Below are 22303 nucleotides of genomic sequence, written 5' to 3' on the forward strand. Positions count from 1 at the left end.
ATGTAAGTATCCCTGGTTGAATGTTAGAATTCATAAGAGCAAGCAGCACCCATTTGGAAAATTTGTATAAAATAAAATCAAAAAAAAGAAAATAAATTTAGTGAGTAGAGTAATAACCTCTTGAATGGTACATGTTTGTGCTCAGATGCTTCCTATGTGGATCCACTGGGCCCTCAGCTGGAGAGGCCAAAGACAGCAGCAAAGAAACGCACTGAGGAGGACGAGTTTGCAGACGAAGAGCTCGGAGATGACCTGCTGCCAGAATAGTGTCCTCGTTTGTCACTTCTACCCTCCCTTAGGTTACAAACAGGAAACTGGAACAGGAAACTCCCAGAGGTCTGTTTTCCATGCAGTTTTTTCTATGATCACCCATGATCAACATAAGTTCAAGGAACTGAGCTCTCCTAGCTTACCTTGCATTTATGTTTAAAGGCATATGATGTATTTATATAACCGTTACCTTATCAATAAAATAATTTGAGCATTTCAAACCCTGAATGAAAATGGAAGAAAACTCAGCCTGGCTAGAGGTTTTAATCTCGATGCACCTTTATTTCAACTCTATATGCGGCTCATCAAGATGCAGCAATGGATTTGGTCAGGAGCAGGGCAGCAGAGAGCAGTGTGATTTAACACTAAAAACATCACTACATATAATGAATAGATACCAAATGCAGTGTAGCAAAAACGTGCAAATCTAGATTTTGAATACAGTGAGATGCGTTTAAGTCTGGGTTCATGTTCTGCTCTCCCAGTCAATTCTCCTGTGCAGACCAGCATTTTTGAGCAATCCATCTGATCGAAACAAAGTTTTGGTCAACCTTTGGTACGAACGTAGCTCTATGGCTTTATCTTGAGCTAGAAGCTAGCCATGGCAACAGTACTGCGGTAACTTGTGCTTGGCTAGCACTGCTGTGACCCTGTTAGTGATTTATGTCAGTGACATACCTCCACACTCTCCAGTCAGTACATTTGTAACATTTTATTATTTTAGCACGCAAGACTTTGTGTATTTGTTTATTTCTCTTACTATTATTGTTTATGAAATGGACCAGAATGAAACGTGAGCACAAACATGTTGCTCACAATTTCAACAAGTGTAAAATAAAGTGATTTTTTTTACCATGTACATCCCAATAGCAACTAATTTCTACCTGATGTTTTGTACTGGGAGTCTATATACTGTTAGAAATATTGGTGGAAATGTGCCATACATTCAAAACCTATAAACGCGACCCCAAATGTTACTCCACTGTTACCCACCTATGTCCTCATAGGGCAACATCAGTGACCAGAGTGGGCAGCCTGACACGACTCTATCATGGTTGCAGTGCTGGGATAATGACACTCTGCACAACTCCCCATTTCACCACTTGTGTTGGGTGCACATTCCTGGGGTGATGACACATTACACGACTCTCCATTTTAAAACTTGTGTTGTGCGTTACCTTGGCTGTCCACATATCTCCACTGTCCAGTCGATACACACCTCTCCTTCCTGGAGTTTAAACAGTGATGATTGTTGGAACTTGTGTAGCATATTTAAGGCTTTATCTATAACCCGTACAAAGAAACAATTCACATGTGCAAAGAATCGGCAAAATTTTATCGGCAAGGAAGGGGGGGGGGGGAGATATAAAATTAGCAATCAATCTTTGTACAACTGATGTTAACGATATGGAATTCACCAACCTCTTGATTTCTGCTGCCATCTACTGAAGAAAGACCACCACTCCCTCTAAAACTTGGGCAACAGTTCCAGCTGCAATTTTACCCTAACATGTTCATTATAGGGACTTTATTTAGAGAGGAGCTGAGCATGTGCCCAGTGTCTTGCTTTATAGTTATTCATGGTTTTACATGCACAGATGGCCTGTTGCATGAGACATCATATTGGGGATAGAGCCACCCACCGCTGTTAGTGGACAGACATCACGAGTCGAGACCAGACTGGTAGTTGACATAACAGCGGAACTCATTGGCCAGGTTGTGGGTGTGTTTGGGGAGAAAGGTGCACATTTTCAGACCCAGCAGCTTCTCTGTGTCTTCCTGCATGATTGCACCTGTGGGAGAAAATAAGGGCAGTGGTTACACGGGGATAGCATTATTAGAGTAATGTCAGTCCTAAAATGTGCACATTATACTGTTCAATAAAAAGCGGAACATAAATATTACAGTAGCACTCAATGTGAGTAAATGGTCTTATTTACACCATCCGTTTACAGAAGTCAGATATTGCACTCGAAGATTGATTGATACTCGAAGTAAACTGACGGTCACATATTGGGTCCCACGCTGGCGAATTTGTCGTATTCATGCTATCGGACCATGACAGTCTGACCCCAATCAGACAACTCACCCGTGCAGAGAAGCACCTTCCCCTTTGTCAGGAACTTGACGGTCAGGGCCACTTTGCTGAGGCACTCCTGGGACAGGTACGGTGGGTCCGCGATGACGATGTCGAAGCTTTGGGGAGCCACGTTCTCCGGGAGACACAGCGGGTTGCTGTAGTCGTAGAAGACGAACTCGTCCCCGTAGATGGAGAAGCGCCGGTCAAACTCCAGCAGCGTGGCCGGCGCGTTTGCGTCCAGCTGTTTCAGCTTCTGATACACGCTAGGAGCGCTCAGACACGCTATCCTGTCATAGGACATGTTTGCACACCGTCAGGCGCTGCAGCGCAACCCGGGGACAGAGAATGAACGATGAGCTTCTTAACAGAAGCTCATGGCTCGCTGCTGTCCAGTCAATGAAGGCACACCGTACATTTCACTCATTACACCTGCTCTAAATTTCTGCTGCTCTTGCTTACATCCAAATGTAAACCAACTAGTGGGTCCAGCATGTTTGGGATACTGCCATACCACACTATAAAAGTATCCTTTTCACTGGTACACGGTCGAGCCTATACCAGCACTGTTAACCCTGTACACCAACTCCCTGTTCTAAGAGGATGTAGCCTCCGGGAAGCCATGGGGCTCAGTAATTCTCCTGGTCTCAGAACCCTGACCGAATTTTCTCCAAGGACTGGAACAAACTCTCTCCCTGACAGAAACCCTACCCATTCATTACAGTAAAGGCCAGCAGGTTTAACCTCAGAGATTAAAGTTCTTGCAGAACTGCGAGACTCACCGGCCACCTTCTCCGGCTGCCTGTAGCACCTCCTCAGCTAGCCGGCTTGCCGTTTCATCACTGTACCAGAACTGGCTCATGCGCTGACAGGTAGAAAAACACACATCTATAAAATATGTAAATTAAAGGAACATGACCGAGTTTTTGTAATTACAGTAATGCACGCATGCGTATTTCCCCCAGCTTCTTTGCCCCATAACAACGGTGCTTTTCGCTAGGTGACTTTTTTTCTTATTAGTTTAATTGCATTACTTGGTCACTAGCCTTCCTTACGAAAGCGCGCTACATACCCTTAATTCAAAGGTTCCCTACGTTTTCCGTCTCGAGTGAATATCTTACCCAGTCCTCCTCTACAGCACCAACAGAAAACTTTTCTTCAGGCGTAACATGTTTGGCCAGACCGTTAGTCTCCGCGTAGAACTCCTGTAGCGCCGCCAGTGTTGAGGCTGACAGCTGGGGTACATCATCGTCGCTGTCACTCATCGTACGAGCCCCCTGAAGGCAAGTAACAGGACTTGCACACCGTCAGGCTCTGCAGCGCAACCCGGGGACAGAGAATGAACGGTTTCCCAGAGTGCTAGATACGGTGCGGCCCAGGCGTCAATTAGAATTAAACTATTCGACTTCTATTCTTTAAATGTTTTACTACACGCCTAGCTAATTGGCATTGCTTAGCGAGAACAGTACATTTCTTTAGAGAGCACGAGCAGAATGAAGAATAAATCGCTGGTTTAAAGCAATCAAGTCCCAACAGATTTTCAAAATGAAAATAGCTAACGTTAGTTCGGTAGCTACTAGCAACAAACAAAATATAAACCTTAATGATTTAACTCTTACCTGAACGCACTTGATACCCGTATATGTTTTTTCGAAACAATGAAAATGGGGTGCAGTGAACAGGATGTCAATGTAGATAAACAATTTTACCCCTTTCGCTACTCCTAGAAAATAAATATACAACCATGTGTTCCTGACCGATTAATTTTGTAGAGTTGCTACGGGTCTCAGCTAACGGATGCCGAAGTGGGACATAAATGTTGAAAGCGATATAAAAAAGCGAATGCACTGTGTCGCGGCTCCATAACATTGTTTTATTTCGCCATTTTCACCAAATAATGGAGACAGTGGAATATAACAGCACCACTTAAAAATGAACATAAAACGCGCTGCTAAATTCGTACAAATCACGTGGGGGACAAACACAGCAAATTACATCTTTACAAAAGATATGTCCATTTATTCTAAAATATCTTTTCAAACATTTCCCCCCCAGAAAAGTTAGTAAAGTTTGCCATTTCACACCATATTTGGAGAGTCCAGAGCAGTGGAAACCAACACTGTTCCTGGAGATCTACCATCCTGTAGATTTTCATTTAAACACTAAACTGGCACACCTGTCTAATTAGCAGCTCAATGATCTCTAGCTGTTGAATGAAGTGTGCTTTGTAGGGTTTGGAGTAGATTATACATGGTCAGTTAATCTGTGCAGCACTGATCCAGCCAGACAAGCTCATACATTTTGTTTCTCTTAACTGAAGCCAAATGCAACTAGTAGGCTGCTAATTCTGAACTCAGGGTAATAGGTTTCTTGTGGAGCAATAACTATGTCCCTATTAAAAACAAGCCCACTCATAGCAGATACCAGACCCCAGGACTTACCTTTCTGCACTTCGTAGATTCACAGATAATACAAGCCCTTCTTAAGGATGAATGTTTTCTTTAAAAAAAACAAAAAGCTTCAGGAAATACGTCATTTATTCAGGAAATACGTTAAATGATTTAAAAATAAGAATTTATCAAACTGCCTTGTTTATTCTTAGCCTTTCATCCTTTGCTAATATCTACACATGATCATTTATAATCAGTTTAATTAAAAAACAAATGTGAATATTTGCATCTGAACTCCTGAATTTCCTTTATTTGTACCTTTAGATCAGACCCAGGCTTCCACACGGTATGGTTTAAAATCTTCTAATGCAGGCCCATAGCTTGTGTGCATTCAGCTATAGAAACAGACCGGCTACATGGCTGGAAAGATTCATTTGATTTGCATGCGGCCATCCTATCCAATGTGATGTCGGTTTGAACGTGCACTCGTCCCTTGTTTTAAGGACTATGGCCAGTGTAGAACACGGCTTCCTCAGTTCAGCTTCACAATTAATGTGCATGTCCAGTTTAATGATCTCATTTAAATAGCCAATAACTGATATTCTGACAGAAAACAACCGATTATTGTGGCAGCTTTGACGGTTATTAGTAGTGATCTGCCTGATAATTTTCCTAACAGGAAACAAAGGAATAACAGTGTCTGCATTCAATTTTCTTGTTTTTTTTATTTTATTTGAGGTTTTGCTTGAAGTTCACTTCAGACAAAGAAAATCTGGGTGGTTATATGGGTTCAATGTTTGATTTCCAGATACATTCAGAGCTGGTTTAAAGCACTTTAGTTTGAAGTGTGGTCCCCACAAAGTTCTCAACTATTTCCTTTCAAATAAAAATTTAAATAAAATGAAAAATTCTCTTGGAAAAGAAGGTCTCGTAGAAGGAAATTACATTTCTCCACATGGTTGCTCTTTGCTACAATTAACTAAAATAATTACTTTTATCATTAAAAGGAAAAAAAACCCCAAAAAACAAACGGAACAGGATTGCTGTATCACCCTGATTGTTAGGTGTACTCAACTGACAACGGCACATAGTGGCAAAGACCTAACAGAAAAACAGCACTCAAAAAGTTTATATAATAAGTTTATATACACGTATACATTTCATTTAGGCATTCCGAACTCTATGAACAGGAGTAGCAGTAGTGGGGTTCTTCTACAGGCGCACTGGCTAAAATCTGTGGTGTGGCTTCCACACACCATGAAGGAGACCATTCTCCCTTTATCACTTGTTTTTGGTTGGTTATTGCTCAAGCAATATAGATTACTTCACATCCACTCTGTATTTTGGAGGTGTAGTTGATTTTAAAAAAAAGGGTGTAAGCTACGCTTCAGGTATCCGTGCATTCGGCTTCCCGCTCCCCAGCGTGGGACCGCTTGTGCCGTCGTCCCCCCCCCTGCCCCCCCTCCAGAGCTCAAGTTCACTGGGCCTGTAAAACCCAAAGCTTTGTGAGGCTGACCCCGCCCACCTCGTCAGGAAAGGGATAAGAGAGGCCACAGAGGAGCGGAGGGCCTCGGGAGAAAAACCGTCTGCGAGATTTGTGGAAAACAAATCGAAAATGAAAAATCATAACATGCCCTTTTCCTTCAGGCAAAGTCACAACAATAAAAAAATTCTGCTTATCTGACCCCTATCTTATAAAAATTTTCTACCCTGCCCACCCTCCCCAATTCTCTTTTGAAAATATATGTACACCCTTTAATGAACACAGAGTGATTTGGTTTTTTTTTGTTGTTTTGTTTTGTTTTGTTTTGCGTTTCCCCCCCCTCTGCTGATTCAGGGGCCCGGAGGTGGCAGAGAATAAGGCTTGTCGTCATGGCAATCTGTATCCTCCCCGTGTCCATGGTAACCGCTTGGTGATACAGGCCTTGGAGCACATGCTCGCCTTCCGTGTTACTGAGACACAACACAAACAAGAAAACAAAGGCACTCTGGGAAGAGTGGGGGGTGGGGGGTGGCTGACCACCGGTCAGACACGTCCACACGAGATTCACTCTGTATTTATCCCAAACCATCTGCTTACAAACTAAGCACAGATGAGAGCAGACAGAGATGAACGCTGTGAACCATGCCGGGAGCCCCCCCTCTGGCTTCACGCGTGTGCTGGGGGGACCTCGTGTGACTCCGCGTGAGGGGGGGGGGGGGGGGTCGGGCTGAGAGGGGCGGAGATGCCCGCCAGCACACGAAACGTCTCGTTTATCCTCTCTCTCTCTCTTCAGTGTTCTGTCATTGTCCAACAGTGCAATAATTCGACAGTTTTTTTTCTCTCTCTTTCGTTTCTTGTCCGCACGGTTTGGCAAGCTGGTGGGGGCTGTGGCGACGTTTTGGCGGCTGCGGCGGTTACTTCACGCACAGCAGGCCGCCCACGTTGGCCACAAACTCCTCCAGGCTCTTCAGGAAGGCCACCTTCTGCTTGCGGTCCATGCTGGGAGGGGTGCTGCTGGCCGTCAGCTTGTTGAAGGCGTCGGCCAGCCGCTGGTAGATCACCGCGTCCCGCTGGCTGGACAGCAACGTCTCCACCAGCTCAGAATACTCCACCTGTCCAGGAGCAAGTAATATTCAGTTCAATCCAATTCCTTCAATCAAATTCCCCTCAATTCAATTCTATTCAATCCAATTATATTCAATTATAATCAATTCAATCAATTTCTATTCTATTCAGTTTTATTTGTATAGCGCTTTTTGCAGACACTGTAATAAAGACACATTAAGCAGCCCATATGTGGGCTATCAAGGCAGGTCAGTTTTGTTTTGGAACTGCATCACAGGCTGCATTTGATGAGAGAGGGAGGTGGGTGTGGAGATGGAGGAGGCTGGTGGTTCAGCGCAGCAGAGGTGAAAAAACTACAAAGATTTATCTGCTGATGACAATGAGTGCAAACACAGGAAAGGGCTGAGGCCCATCTATGAGACATCCGAGTGACACGCGGAAAACCTCCCACGTGCTTCTCTAGGAACTCCTGTATGGACTCTCACCTGATGCAGGCACACTAGTGTATAGAGAGCTTCGCCTGCGACTACAGTCATTTCTGTATTGTGTTTCTGCAGCACCAGCATATCAAACACCAGCTGTGGAGAGGAGAGAGAAAGAGAGAGAGAGGAGAGAGAGACAGAGAAGAGAGAGAGAGATGTAGGCTACATAATGAGCAACCTATTAACTGAAATGCAAACATTCATCCATACACTCTGCATAAGGGCAAAACCCTGGCCTCAATGGGCAGTTTTCATAACCATTAAAATGCTGTATCCCAAATATCGTCACTGACATTAAAGTGCAATTCTAAGTCTAACCTGCCAGCTAGCAGCTATCATTAGCTAGCAGCTAGCCAGTTTTCAATTGAATCTCATTTGTTAAGATAACCTGATATTAAACAGATAGTACATCCAAAAAGTAAGTTTGGCAAGCATCAGTTTGGCAATATCGTAGTCTCTGTCTGGAGACCAGAACAATGTGCTAACAGAGCAGTTAACTTAAACACCTCCAGCACAGGCTTCCACAATCAGCTGCTGAGCACAGTAAAGTTTTATGACTTGTGTGAGAGTGATGTCACAGAAAGGGGCGTGGCTCACCTTCAGGAAGTGACGGGTGGCGAGGAACAGAGGGGTGTCCTTCTCCTGGGTCTTGGCGCACTGCTCAGCAAGAGGCGTTAGGGCCTCCAGACACAACTGACTGACTTCTGAGCTCATACTGCGCAACAGGGCTAAGGAAGTACACTGAAACACTAACACTTCACACTAAAGTAATTACACACTTTACACTCTGACACAGCTACACTAACATCATACACCGACATAACACACACAGCCACACAGACTTCAACACTACATACTCAGACACTGTAACAATCACACACTGTCCTAGCAGTACACACAGGAATAATTACACAGGTTATCAGTGTGTACTGCTCCAGCAGTACAGAACACATTGCAGAGCTAGGAGTGGGGAAGAGCTGCTCCTGCAGTACAGAACACATTGCAGAGCTAGGAGTGGGGAAGAGCTGCTCCTGCAGTACAGAACACATTGCAGAGCTAGGAGTGGGGAAGAGCTGCTCCTGCAGTACAGAACACACTGCAGTGCTAGGAGTGGGGAAGGACTGCTCCAGCAGTACAGAACACATTGCAGTGCTAGGAGTGGGGAAGGACTGCTCCAGCAGTACAGAACACATTGCAGTGCTAGGAGTGGGGAAGGACTGCTCCAGCAGTACAGAACACATTGCAGTGCTAGGAGCGGGGAAGGGCTGCTCCAGCAGTACAGAACACAGCGCAGTGCTGGGAGTGGGGAAGGATACGAGGTCATGCCGAGCTCCAGGGAGAACATCAGGCTCTTAAACAGCTCCTCGGGCAGCTGGGGGATTTTCTCTGGGAAAATCTCACAGATGAAGGTGATGAGCTTATAGTACTGGTTACACAGGGAGGGGAACTGGCACACAGAGAGAGAGAGAGAGAGAGAGGATGTTAACACCATCAGCGTTATACATACAGTATGTCCTTTTCAGCTGCAATACGGACTGCCATACTGGCTGTGCTTGTGTTGGTGCTGCAAAATGGCAGCATTTTAAAAAAGTTAATTTAAAAAAATGAAAATTTGGGTAGAGTTGCTTGCTCACCTTCAGCAGGTCTTGTGACATGAGCGGCAGCACGATGTTGACCCCGTACAGAACCACGTCTGCCGCCGACACCGTCCGGCCTGCCGCCTGGCCCTGCTCCTGGCCCCGAAACACGTCGTCTGACAGGACACACGCGCACAGTTAGCTTTTACTAATCCCTGGACCATACAGTTACTCTACTAATCCTGGGGCACACACACTGAGTTAATAATAATAATAATAATATATAATATATATTATAATATAATATTTCCCAAATATCTGAATAGACACACAGTATTAAGTTAATCTTGGAACATGCACACGCACGTACACACACATGCACGCACTCACACACACGCACACACTCACATACGCTCAAGTTCTCACTCAAGCACGCACTCACACGTGCACGCACACACACATGCACACACTCACACGCGCACACACACTCACCGCTGCCCGTGTCGCTGAAGTCGATGAACTCCTTGGACAGCAGGTTGGTGAGCAGCTCCATGATGAGCAGCAGGTCCTGGTACTGGTCCTCCTCGGCCGTCACGTCCATGCGCTTGCGGCCCAGGTTGTTCTTGGAGTACACCTGCAGCAGCGTCAGGCACGCCTCGTACAGCTTCATAGACTTGGACTGCCACGCAGGGAGGGGATATGAGAGAGACACATCCATTACCCTCAGCAGTGCCACTGCTCAGCTAAACTCAGTCCTCAAAGCAAGGTCCCGTTTCGATAAATCCGATGCTTGCATTACCCTTATTTAGCTATAGCTTACAAGCTTGCGACATTAATACAAGGCAAAGCTGTTATTCCAGGCATCGTAGCGAGTTTAAATGTGACCAAACGGACCACACATGCAGTATTTTTAGCCTGTTTACAACCCACAGATTTGAAAGACCTTCGCATTTCCTTTCAAGGCCCTTTGTGATGGTTCATGAGTGGGCACTGAGCCCTTTTGTGCCCCATGATGAAAAGATTAAAATCCTCCTATTAAGTTACAGGAATTCTGCAAGAACTTTACGGGGTTTTACAAGACCGGCGAGTGCGGTAAACTTGCCGCACTTGCAGGAAGTGGTTTGATTTATAATGCATCGCAGGGATATATAAATATGCAGCTCTTCTCTCTCTCACTTGGCAGAGGTCAAAGGTTGTGTATGCACTACTCAGGCACAAAAGTAGAAACACATACACTGGAACAACAGTCTGGAAAGATTAAAAACCTCTCAAATTCCAGCTGGAACAGTGCTTATAGGCACTTTATCTAAACTGCTTCAGGAAAGATCGACCATAGATACACACAACACACCATAGATACACAAAACACTGTAGGTACTACAGTCACGTCACAATAAAGCACATAATGGTCTGAATCACTGAAAACTCTTCAACTGTGCAGCTCCCACAAGGTCTCACCTCTCCCAGATAGCAGATCTGTTTGTGCGCCACCTCCACGAACACCTCGATGATGAGGTTGACCGTCTCGGGCGTGGTCCTGTACACCTCCATCAGCCCGATGCAGTTGGACAGGAAGTCCATGAGGAAGTTGAAGAGCACGGCCACGTTGTCGATCTGCGTGGCCTCGGCGATGCCGCACAGGGCCTCCAGCGTGGCGATGATCTCACGCTTCACCTCCTCCTCCTGGCAGATCTGCTGGAAGTTCTCCTGGTTGATCACGTTGAGGAACCTCTGCTGCAGGGGCTGCAGGACCTGGGGGGGGGGGGGCATATGGGGTACAGTCAGCCAGGACACAGGACTGATGGGAGAATGAGTTTTCACAAACTACACAATGGGTGGATCTGTTATGTGCAGCGACTGACTCGCTGATGTAAACCAATCAAATCATTTTGCAGTGCAATGCAAAACCTTCACTGGATCAAATAGGTGATTGACTGTATACAGTGGCTCCATGCATGATGCCTAACTCTCCCTTCACTAGTACAAGGCACCTCTGGCAGGGATGATTAAACAATCACCGATAAAACTATTGCTGAAGAAAAGAGCTGATATTGAAAATACAGACTGTTTTTGGAGACTGAGGTGACGCTGTGATTGTGCTTCAGAATTATCGAACTTAAAGTTAATAAAAGCAGCAGTGTTCCACGTTGAAAAAAATCTCCCATTCAGCTCCGAACACGGAGAGAATATTTCAAATGCGTGTTTCTGAGTGCGTTCCCGTGTCCTGACCTCGGTCCAGTACTGCTGCTTGGTGTCCGAGTCCATGTGCGCGAAGCCGCCCAGCACCAGCGCCTTCATCAGCGTCCGCTGCACCGAGCTGGACAGCAGGTTGAGCGGGGGGGTGCGGCTGGCGAACTGCTTGGCCAGGTTCCACCAGTTCTCACACTGGATCACGATGTTGGCCCTGAAGGGACACGCGGCAGAGGGCAAGATGAGCCGGGCCTGCTTGCTTTACCCAATACAGAACGTTTCTACTGCTCGCAAATGAAACTGTATATACACAAACTATGAAACAGAATTAAAATGCCATTTTTAAATTCGACCAGCAGTTTTAATACACTTCCAAGACACATCTTAAATACTTATTGAAACTCATTCAACTTTCACAAACATTTCCATCTTATGTCCTCTACCTATCCAAAGACTTCTGCCCAAAGGCCTTGTACTCTGCCTGCTCTCCACCAGTAGGGGGAGCCAGAGAAGAGCCCCTCACCTTTCTCTCCTCTCCACGAGCGTGACGAGCAGCTCCACCGTGTCATTGGCCAGCTCCGGCTCTGAGCTCCACACTGACAGGTTGTTAATCACCTTCTCCAGCAGGTATCCCACAATCCACTGGGCGCCTTCCGTGTCTGCCCCAAAGGCCATGCTGAGAGGGATGCTGATCTGCAGGGAGGGTGAAGGGGGGGAGGGGGTATGGGTGAGTATCTCTGACACCCCAAAGCTCGCAGCGCCGGGCAGCGTGTGACGCGCTGAAGAGGCTCCGCCCACCTGGCTGTACAGCTTCTCGTCCACCAGCAGGTAGGTCTTGGCCCAGCGTTTGAGGAACCAGACGATGTCTTTGCCCATCTGCGGGCTCAGCAGCTCGGTCAGGCTGGCGCGGGTGGCCCGGGACTCCACCTCCGATGTGCGCAGCACTGCCGAGAGCAACCTGGGGGCCAATCAGGAGAGGGGCACCGTCTGTTATCTGCAAACATTAAGACCCCTGACTGTGTGTGTATGTGTGTGTGTGTGTCTGTGTGTGTGTCTGTACATGTGTGTATGTGCGTGTCTGTGCATGTCTGTACATGTGTGTATGTGTATATGTGTGTGCGTCTGTGTATGTACATGTGTACGTGTGCATGTGTGTGTACGCGTGCGTGCTTGTGTGTGTGTGTCTGTGTGTGCATGCACATGTTTTAGTGAACCTCAATCCCCTGCCTCAATGCCACCTGCCACTGTCATAATTGAATAATGCAGTAAGGGGCGTGGGGGGCGTTGGGGGCCATGGGGGGCGTTGGGGGGTGTGTGGGGGTGTTGGGGGGCGTGTGGGGGGAGGTAATAAAGGATTGGCTGGCGCCTGGCTCGCGGTTGGCAGGGGCTGGAGCAGTGCCAGCGGATTCCCGAGCTGGCGGGGGCTTCTGATGGCACCCGACAGGAGCGGGGCGCAGGGCGGGACCCGCGTGGCGGGTGGTGCGTGGCGCGTGGCGTGCCACACCCCGGCTGGGCGCCGGATCTGCACGGGAATCCGCCTCCAGCTGGCGAGGATCAACTGTGATCGCCACGGAAACTCGACAATCCACAGTGACGGCGTGCAGCGGGGCTCGGGACACAGACGCCCCGCCCACCTCGCACGCCATCGCCATCGCACAGCGCCAGCCAGCTCTGCGATGCCAGTCATTTCCCTACGCCACAAATCCGAGGACCTTCAAGGTCCCATTCCCAAAAAAAAACAGGGTCTGCGAAGTCCTGCAGCCTAAATAAGTGTTATTTTAAAAAAGGAAATTTGAGGCGCATTGTAATGTCTTAGCATTTTGCTGCTGGTCTCGCGTTTGATTCCCCATGATGCAATGTGAATGTCTTTCTCTGCTGTGCTGGAATTAAGCCGCTGAACGGATGATCCTCAGCAGGAAACGGGCGTCAGCACCACGCCTGCCTCCGGGGGACCGTTTGTTCAGAGTAAGCTTGTGGAGTAAGATCTCCCCCCCATGGGCGCATTAAAAACAGATGTGATCAGGTAACTGAAATGGCTCTTGACACAAAGCCACACGTTGCTACAGTGAGGGCTTAGTTTCACCACATGTGACGATGTACAAAGGGAATGCGACTGCAGAGAGCAACATAGAGCCCTGGTCCTACATGAGTATTCTGCGCAACAGTGGATGCGTTACACTGTAGGCATTCGGTAGACGCTTTTAGACAAAGTCACTTACAGGAAAGTGTATTTAAAACTACCAGGAAAGCTAGAGATAAGCAGATACAACCAAATCAGATGCAACAGAAAAATCTAACATGAAATGCTGCTTGAAATGTATAATTGAACGACTACGATTTTGAATCCATTTTAGTTCAAATAAATGAAGAAAAAGAAAAGCCTTAGACTTGGACCTCAATCCATGGCATTCTTATGAATTTAAAATGTGAAACTGGGGTGGGACTAGATACCATAATTTAAAACCACAACATGTTTATTGGGGTCATAGAACAGTAGACTATACACTCTCGAGGTCCAAGGACCATTCAACAGCCTGTTCACTGCATATGGCCCAAACAATCCTGCAAAAAATACAGCCAAGGTTTCTACAGTGCAAGTTTACATTTTTGAGAGCCTGACTCCAGATATCAGTGTCTGTGAAGCTGGCAATACTGTGTGTGTACATGACTTGAGGGTTTCTTCAGAGCTTGCAGTGGCGGCGCAGGGACCGCACGTTCACCCGGAAACAGCTGTGCGCTCGGTTCACCTGGCTCCCTTACCTGATGACAGAGTCCGTCCTGTTGCACCCTGGGATGGAGCAGGCCTTCTCGCCTGGCGATCCCAGGACCTGAAGCGTGGTGTTGATGTCCACCTCCGTGGAGTGGCTTATGGAGTACTCCATCACCTCCGACGGGATTAGCGGGGTCTCGCTCTGCGGGTCATCCGCCAGGAGGTAGCCTGTACCCCACCGCCCCAAAATATCAGTTACACACCGGGTTACAGAACCAAATGGTAGCCTGTACCTAATAAAATAAGTTACACGCCGGATTACAGAGCCGAAAGGTAGCTAGTACCTCATAAACAGTCGCACACAGTTTCAGTTGAGTGATAACTGCTACGTAATACTAAGGCTTCAGTCCTTCAAATCCAGCAGCCCCCAAAAATACCAACTGGGCCGATAGGGAAATGTTAATGGACTTTGAATATAGTTAGTGAACGTGTTACTGACCTGTGACTATAATGATCTAGTGTAACTAACCATTGGTCAAAATGAACTAGTCACTGGATAAGTGCTGACCTGTAACTAGAATGAGCCAGTGGATGTCTTCGTAGAGGTCATCCAGAACCTTCCGGTCGACGGACTCGGGTCCTGGCGAGGCGAGTAGCTGCTGCTGGTGCCGCTGGAGCTGCCCGTGCAGTCGGGTCACGCGGTCCTCCAACAAACTGCCAGGCACACACACAGAGCAGGGTCAAAGGTCAAGCACCGCACATTTCACCACTCAGAAACTCTGGTAGGGTAGCGGTAGGGTCCCCTGTGTGGGGCAGCGTCCCTCCCCCACTCCGCAGGCCGGCGGCCTGGCGTCTCTCACCTGGTGAGCAGGGGGATGGAGTGGTCGGCCGCGATGCGTCCCAGCATGCCGATGCTGGCCAGCTGGTCGGAGAAGAGCTCGCGGTCGTCCTCCTGCAGCTCGTTGATCTCCTCCTCTTCGTGGGAGGCCACGCCGTTGGCCGTCTGGAGGGGAGGAGACGGACAGGTACTCAGCCCGAGAAACACTCCCCGCCAAGAACGCCTCGGCCGCTAAAAATCCCCAGGACACCGGATCAAAAGATGTAATACAGTGAGAATGCTGCTTGATAGGAACCAAACGTTGAGCTCTCCAGAACTTTCCAAACGGCCATAAAACAGTTCTCCTCAGAAGGGGTGTGAATAGCTCATAAAACACGAGGGAGCGGAGGAGCGGTAATTGAAAAGTACCCCAAAAAAAACCTGCAAGTTCACTAATGAGGCCGCGGAGGGTTCAGTGTGCGGAACCATTAGCCGAGGAATATGCCCCATTGAATGCTGGGAAAGTGACGTACCACTTAAGCAGCTTACTGCAGGACTGAGTGAGGGATGGAAGGACGGATGGCTGGGGATGAACAGGTGAAGGGGGGGGGGGGAAGAAGGGCTCACCAGGTTGCGCGTGCCGTCGGGCGCTGCCAGGTGGCACTGGATGTAGGAGTTGAAGACCTGCACGGCGGGCTGGACGAAGCAGCCGCGGGGGAAGTGCTCGTCGTCCTGGAGCAGCGTCAGCCACGACTCCAGCAGCTTGTCGTAGGCCTCCATGTACACCATGTCGTCCTTATCCAGCTGAGGGCACAGAGCACGGACAAACAGGCCCTTTCAGGAGACACACTCACAGCGCGTTTCCACATCACGTCATGTATGCACAAACACCACGCTGTCACATTAGGCTTCATAGACCCGTATCACACCTTAACACTCACACTGCTTTTATATTACACTCCGACATGGTCATTTTGCAGTCATACAGCCACATCTCAATTTCATATCACATCCCTACACCACAGTATACCAGCACCATAATTTTACACCACATATCTGACATATGCGCTTCCACCTGGAACACACTCAGATTGGACCTTCAAAGAGATTACAGTAAATCCCTCCAAACATTAAACTTTGTGCTCCGTGAAATATGAGTAACTTGGGTTGTGCTCATCTTGCAGTAGCTGAATTTTCATTTACAAGGTCCCCACAAGACCGATACAAGGACCTCAACAAGACCGTTCCAGGACACACCAAATTCATCCAACAGTTTAATATTGCGTCAGCTTGTGTAGTTTGGGGTACAGTGCTTTTACGTATGTTCTTTTACACAGCGGTGCGTGTGACGGACAGGCGGAAACGGGCGCAAAGCGGGACCCTCACCACTTCCTCCAGGGCGGCGCTGCGGCCGAAGGAGCAGGTGAGCACCGTCAGGCAGGTGATGAAGGAGGAGAAGAGCTCGCTGGGCAGGGCCGTCATGATGCTCCGCGGGAAATTGGTGATCAGGTTGCTGATGATGTTCGAGATTCCCACGGCTTCCGAGTCCTCCATCTCGATCCTGGAGGAAAAAAAAACCAACATGCATTAGCATCCTGCAGTCATCGTCTACACATTAGAGCTGCCAACCAATTAAAAAAAATAATAACGGGAGAAACATTTCTGGTTGAAGTTATTAGTCAATTAATTGAATGAAAGTCTTAGTTTCTTCGTCTGGCAATTTTTTTTCCTCCAAAGGGAATGAAAATGATGCCACCATTTAGTTTTGTGTCATCAGCTAGAGCGTTTACTCTATTAATGATGCATCAAATTAAATTATTTTTGCTATGCTTCTGCCACATTTCTGAAACCATATATCCTAAGTACACCCAAAGCTGCCGGTACATCTGAGTACAGAACACCTGCATCCAGAAGTTGTCACTAAAACAATCGCACGGTGCGAATGTGCCCGAGTCTTTGTACGTAGAATGAACTCAGCAGATGTGAAAGAGAATACGACCCTATACTTCGCTGCTCAGTTCGGTAAAGCACACTTTACACCATACTGTACGCTCAGCCTGCAAAACCTATTCTCTTTTCCAACCGAGGTCAAGCAGACTGAAATTGCTCACACATGGAAGTGCTCATTCCTTAAGCCCCATTTAGCCCGGTGGTACTGCCTTCTGCTACGCAGCCCTAAACGATATCAGATGGGTCTAAACTTCCAGCAGAACAATTCGATTATTGTAGATTACTTGGCCAGCGCACGGGTAACCTGTGCCATGGCTTTCCGATGATGCAACTGGAAAAAGCAGCAGGAATAGGTGATTACGGAGGGGAAAAGAGCCCCCATCCCCGATTCATTCCTCCTCCTGAGTCACACGTTCCAAACTGAAGTGTTGAAGTTATATATATCACAGTAAAGCCCTCTTCTCTCCCCTGCCTCTCCACTAAACCCTTTACCACAAACAGACAGACAGACAGACACACACACACACAAGCACACACACAACATGGCTCGAAATTAACTTTTTTTAATTGGTAGCACTGGTGCTCCCAACTTCAAAAAGTTCAAACATTCAAACGACAAAGCGCTTCTCGTCACATTAATACCGCTAATTAAATCAACCGCCAGTAAACTGCCTCTGAGAAATTAGCTGTTTCAACCGGGTCGCTACACAAAACGCTACGTTAACGTTTCTAAAAAAATGCCGTAATCGTTCGCTTCAACTTTTCAGCTTTCGATAACGCTAATAAATTGAACATAAACTTTTGTATTCAGGTAACATTAGTTAACGCGTTAGCTCTTTGTGTCGCGTGACAGTGGAGTGCAGCGAAAGGGAGTGATTGAAGGCTAAAATTAACCAATTTAAAATCAGCATTAAAGGTAAGAATGTCAAGCTCACGATTGGTTAGAAGGGCCACTGTCAGCTCACAAGGCACATACTGAGTGTACTAACTAGCGAATGTACATAGAAAGAGACGTTCGACTGGAAAAAAAGGTCGCACCAGAACAATTATTTTCACTCGCACAAATGCTCCCAATTATATTTCGAGGTCGCACAGATTAAATTTCGGGAGCATATGCGACCAAAATGGTCGCAATTTCGAGCAGACAGACAAACGCGCACCCACTTAAAGCCGGTATTACGCAAGGTCTACTCCTGTGCTCAGTCTCTGTGGCCAGTGAGACTGCAGATGGAATGCCATCGCCACACACCGTGTGGCATTCATTCTTTTATACTAATATTAAACACATTCACAAAAACACTAGTTTGCCCATGACAAATTACAGGGACAGACCTCAATCATTTACCAGGCAATCGCACACATTTCAACACACACCCAGAGAGCGGAGAGCCTGTGAATGGTGAATGTTTTTAGTGTGAGCTCCCCTGTAAATCCTGTCTGTAAATGAGGTTAATGCTGGCTGTAACTGTAGTTAATGCTGTCTGTAAATGTGGTTAATGCTGTCTGTAAATGCGGTTAATACTGTCTGTAAATGCGGTTAATGCTGGTTGTAAATATGGTTAATGCTGTCTGTAAATGCGGTTATTTTGCAGGCTGTAAATGCAGTTACAGCTGGTCATAAACACAAACATGAAAGTGGTTGCTGTGGTAGTGAGTGTGGTTGCTATAGTAGCGAACAGGTTGTTGTACTGAACATGGCTGCTGAGGTAGTGAATGTGGTTGCTGTAGTTGTGAATCTGGTTGATGCGGCAGTGAATGTCGTTGCTGTTGTACTGAACGTGGTTGCTGTGGTCGTGAGCGTGGCTGCCGCGGTTGTGAATGTGGTCGATGTGATTCCTGCGGTCGTCGCGGTCAGGGACTCACCCGTTGATCATGCTCAGCAGCCCCTCCACCAGGTGTGCGAGGTAGGAGACGCGGGCGCTCTCGTCCGGGAAGATGGGGCCGTGCATGGAAGCCAGCTGGGCCAGGCACTGCAGGGAGTCCTGAGCCATGTCCGAGTCCTCCCGGATCTTCCTGTGCACCTGGGAGAGAGAGACAGACAGACAGCCCATAACCCCGCGCTCTTATGCTCAAGGGCTCCCCCTGCTGGCCCCTCTACTCTGAGGCTCCTGCAGCTGTTCCGCACCGGATGGAATTCTGGAAACCCAAGTCTGAATTAATTATAAACCAGAAGAGGGATGCAAAACAGTCTGGAGAGAACCAAACAGATCCAGACGCAACTAAAGGAGGCAGACACAGCATCTTCTGGAAAACGCACCTCATGACTCACCCTCAGCAAAGCCCACAATTATAACCCATCAGTTTCACAAGCTGACAAAAGTACTGTAATTAATGAGCAAATTCTAAAAAAACAACAGGATGAATTTAATCGAGGAGCTCAGGGTGACATCTCAGACCTAAACCTTTGATAAAGCAGAGATGAGCTCACCTTCCTCTGTCCTGTTCCTGGATGGTGCGAGTGGAAACGCTCAAACTCTCGCTCACGGGACCAAGATTTTGGCTTCAGCTCCGATGTGAACGCACGCGCACACGAGGGGGGCGGAGAGGGGGGGGGGGGTCACCTCATTGTGAGAAAACCCTCTCAAAGCCACTCAAAACCTGGTGCCTCCGTATGGCGGTCAGTGGACGAGTGTCAGAGAGCAGGACCACTGAGACCGGATCACTGAGATCGGATCACTAAGACTCGGAGGAGAGCGCCCATCTCCAGACCGGACCTGTGCTGCTCCACCCCAGGCACTGCGACTCAGAGACGAAGCTCAGCTTCCACACACAGCCCCCCGCCCATCAGGGCACGGCACTCCAAACGTAAAAAATCCACCGAGAAGGACGAGCCGGCTCCAACGCCCCCCCCCCCCCCGCCGCCACGTCCTCCGCACTTCCCGACAGTAACGAGTCTCTCACACACGCACAGCCTCACACGCGCGATTCAAACTCCAGCTACCCGCCAAACGAAGCGAGGACCGTCCGCAGCGGCGTGCGGTAGGCTACTGTGCCACAGGCCAGACTGCTGTCAGAGTTATTCATTCATTCCCTGGAAATGAGGAAAGAGGGGAGAGAGAGAGAGCGCTGGAGAGAGAGAGACGGAGAGAGAGGGAGGGAGGGAGGGGAGGAAGAGCAATGCCAGATGACGGCTAGCTGCACACGTTCTAAAAGCAGCAGTGGCGACGGCAGGCTTCACTACACAAACTATGCCACTCGCCTTGAGCCGGGCTATAGTTAGAGACAACGGGAGGGGTGGGGGGGGGTGGGGGCAAAGCCAGGATGCCCCTCTACGGAGACAAACCTATTTATAGAGGGGAAACAAAAGGCCGACATCTCGGGCGATTATTCTGGAAGAATACGATAGCCTCACTGTTGATTACAAAGGCTTTGCTCGGTCCCGTCCCGCCCTCTCTCTCTCTACCTCTACTTTAATCCAGTTTGGGAAACCGGGGAGGGGGGGGGGATTGGCCATTGTCACGACAACATCAGAACCAATCTGCCAGATGCCAGGTCAAACCCAGCCTGGTTCTGTTTAGAGTAAACAAGCACACGTGTGCTGGAGCAGGCTTAAAGAATAACACTGCTCCAAATTAAAGGGATCAATTATCTCAGGGGAACAGAGGCCAGCCAATCTGGACTGAATTTGGCTTTTAAAAAAAGTTCCAAGTAAACGACTCTTTAATCAACTGCCGTATGTATACGCTCAGGCAGAGCTCAGAAACCGCCTGAGAAAGGAGCAAGCCTGGAGAGCGAAGCTTCGTTAAGTGATGCGCCTTACTGTGCTCAGACAGACTGTGCTCAGGCAGACTGTGCTCACACAGACTGTGCTCAGGCAGACTGTGCCGAAGCGAGCGAGTTTGGGAGCTCAGACCCCCGTCAGGGTCTGTCAGTTCCCTGTGCGTTCTTTCAGCTCATGTTTACCAATCAGACCTGTGATCTTAATGCTCCTCTGGAAAACGCATCCCTTTGGGATGCCAAACCCAAAGGGGGGGTGAGGGGTGAGGAGCAGGCCTGGCGTGCTTTTATGTGCCCCCCTCTAATCCGGGGGTCAGGGTGTAATCCTCTGGCCTCGTGGCGCGTGCCGCGTCTGGGTCACAGCTGAACCCCCCCGGGGCACACGGACAGCTGGCTAAATATCGCCCGCTGAGCCTGGAGCCCCGAAAACACCCACAGCGGCTACCAGCTCCTCACCGCACCCCACTTCCACTGCAGGAGCCCCCAAACATCCACACCCGCAACCAGCTCCTTACCGCACCCCACTTCTACTGCAGGAGCCCCCAAACATCCACACCCGCAACCAGCTCCACACTGCACCCCACTTCTACTGCAGGAGCCCCCAAACATCCACACCCGCAACCAGCTCCTCACTGCACCCCACTTCTACTGCAGGAGCCCCCAAACACCCACACCAGCCACCAGCTCCTCACTCGAGTAAACCAGTACTCACCAGCCGATTCGCAGAACGTTTACAGAAAAATGTAATCATAAAATCTTTCATAACTAGACCAGACATAGTAATAGGTCAAAGTGTGTACAGCCTCTATGTTGTACTTATCCTCCACCCCCCCAACTCCCAATCTCGCCTAGGGCGGCAGAATGGCTAAAGCCGTGCCTGCTAATGGTTCAAAACAAGCTTTTATCTTATCAAAGAGTGTTGCTAGCCTACTCTCTCTGTCTCCTTCACACAAGTCTGCTGCTGTAAAAAGGCCTTTTGGTACAAAAATAAAAATAAAAACATAGTATTTAAGTAAACTCAAGGACAAATCAGTCATCTTTTAGAGAAAACCATAAAATGTCCCACAATTCAAGTTCCAGGTCAGCCTGTAAGACACCTTCTCAATGGTTCAGTCCGTCAGACAGCATCTCAATGGGTCAGTCTGCCAGACAGCATCTCTATGGGTCAGTCTATCAGATAGTCTCTATGGGTCAGTTTGTCAGAAAGCGTCTCTACGGGTCAGTCTATCAGAGTCTCTAAGGGTCAGTCTGTCAGAGAGCATCTCTAAGGGTCAGTCTGACAGACAGCGTCTCTACGGGTCAGTCTGTCAGAGAGCATCTCTAAGGGTCAGTCTGTCAGAGAGCATCTCTAAGGGTCAGTCTGTCAGAAAGCGTCTCTACGGGTCAGTCTGTCAGAGAGCATCTCTAAGGGTCAGTCTGTCAGAGAGCATCTCTAAGGGTCAGTCTGTCAGAGAGCTTCTCTAAGGGTCAGTCTGACAGACAGCGTCTCTATGGGTCAGTCTGACAGACAGCGTCTCTACGGGTCAGTCTGTCAGAGTCTCTATGGGTCAGTCTGTCAGAGAGCATCTCTAAGGG

The 22303-nt window shown here is 48.2% G+C and overlaps 3 protein-coding genes across 14 annotated transcripts in view; 1 reads left to right on the top strand and 2 right to left on the bottom strand.

The window, feature by feature from the left end:
* The window catches only part of ift88 (intraflagellar transport 88 homolog), a 13449-nt gene extending 12328 nt beyond the window's left edge, over positions 1–1121 (top strand). For all 8 annotated transcript variants that reach the window (XM_035394603.1, XM_035394609.1, XM_035394608.1 and 5 more), the window contains one exon: positions 146–1121. In XM_035394603.1, coding sequence (XP_035250494.1) covers positions 146–267 — 122 coding nt within the window. In that variant the 3' untranslated portion in view covers positions 268–1121. The remainder of the gene's footprint in view (positions 1–145) is intronic.
* Positions 1–4515, bottom strand: part of eef1akmt1 (EEF1A lysine methyltransferase 1) — a 9947-nt gene extending 5432 nt beyond the window's left edge. For 2 of the 5 annotated variants that reach the window (XM_035394619.1, XM_035394620.1), the window contains exons 1-5: positions 3967–4156; positions 3469–3661; positions 3130–3212; positions 2360–2637; positions 1914–2063 (exon numbers count right to left, since the gene is read on the bottom strand). In XM_035394619.1, coding sequence (XP_035250510.1) covers positions 1933–2063; positions 2360–2637; positions 3130–3212; positions 3469–3612 — 636 coding nt within the window. In that variant the 5' untranslated portion in view covers positions 3613–3661; positions 3967–4156 and the 3' untranslated portion in view covers positions 1914–1932. Of the gene's footprint in view, positions 1–537; positions 1499–1585; positions 2064–2359; positions 2638–3129; positions 3213–3468; positions 3662–3966; positions 4157–4431 lie in introns of those variants that run through there. The other 3 variants (XM_035394622.1, XM_035394623.1, XM_035394618.1) reach the window with 3 other exon arrangements.
* A 2619-nt stretch (positions 4516–7134) lies between these two features.
* The window catches only part of xpo4 (exportin 4), a 32112-nt gene continuing 16943 nt past the window's right edge, over positions 7135–22303 (bottom strand). The window contains exons 7-22 of the mRNA XM_035394602.1: positions 18875–19032; positions 16448–16622; positions 15689–15865; positions 15105–15247; positions 14813–14958; positions 14295–14472; positions 12333–12492; positions 12058–12227; positions 11574–11748; positions 10803–11096; positions 9837–10023; positions 9402–9520; positions 9084–9214; positions 8365–8482; positions 7771–7863; positions 7135–7332 (exon numbers count right to left, since the gene is read on the bottom strand). Of these exons, the coding sequence (XP_035250493.1) occupies positions 7135–7332; positions 7771–7863; positions 8365–8482; positions 9084–9214; positions 9402–9520; positions 9837–10023; positions 10803–11096; positions 11574–11748; positions 12058–12227; positions 12333–12492; positions 14295–14472; positions 14813–14958; positions 15105–15247; positions 15689–15865; positions 16448–16622; positions 18875–19032 (2622 nt within the window). The remainder of the gene's footprint in view (positions 7333–7770; positions 7864–8364; positions 8483–9083; positions 9215–9401; positions 9521–9836; positions 10024–10802; positions 11097–11573; positions 11749–12057; positions 12228–12332; positions 12493–14294; positions 14473–14812; positions 14959–15104; positions 15248–15688; positions 15866–16447; positions 16623–18874; positions 19033–22303) is intronic.

This window comes from Anguilla anguilla, chromosome 15, assembly GCF_013347855.1.
Source record: "Anguilla anguilla isolate fAngAng1 chromosome 15, fAngAng1.pri, whole genome shotgun sequence".
In the NCBI taxonomy this organism is placed as follows: domain Eukaryota; kingdom Metazoa; phylum Chordata; class Actinopteri; order Anguilliformes; family Anguillidae; genus Anguilla; species Anguilla anguilla.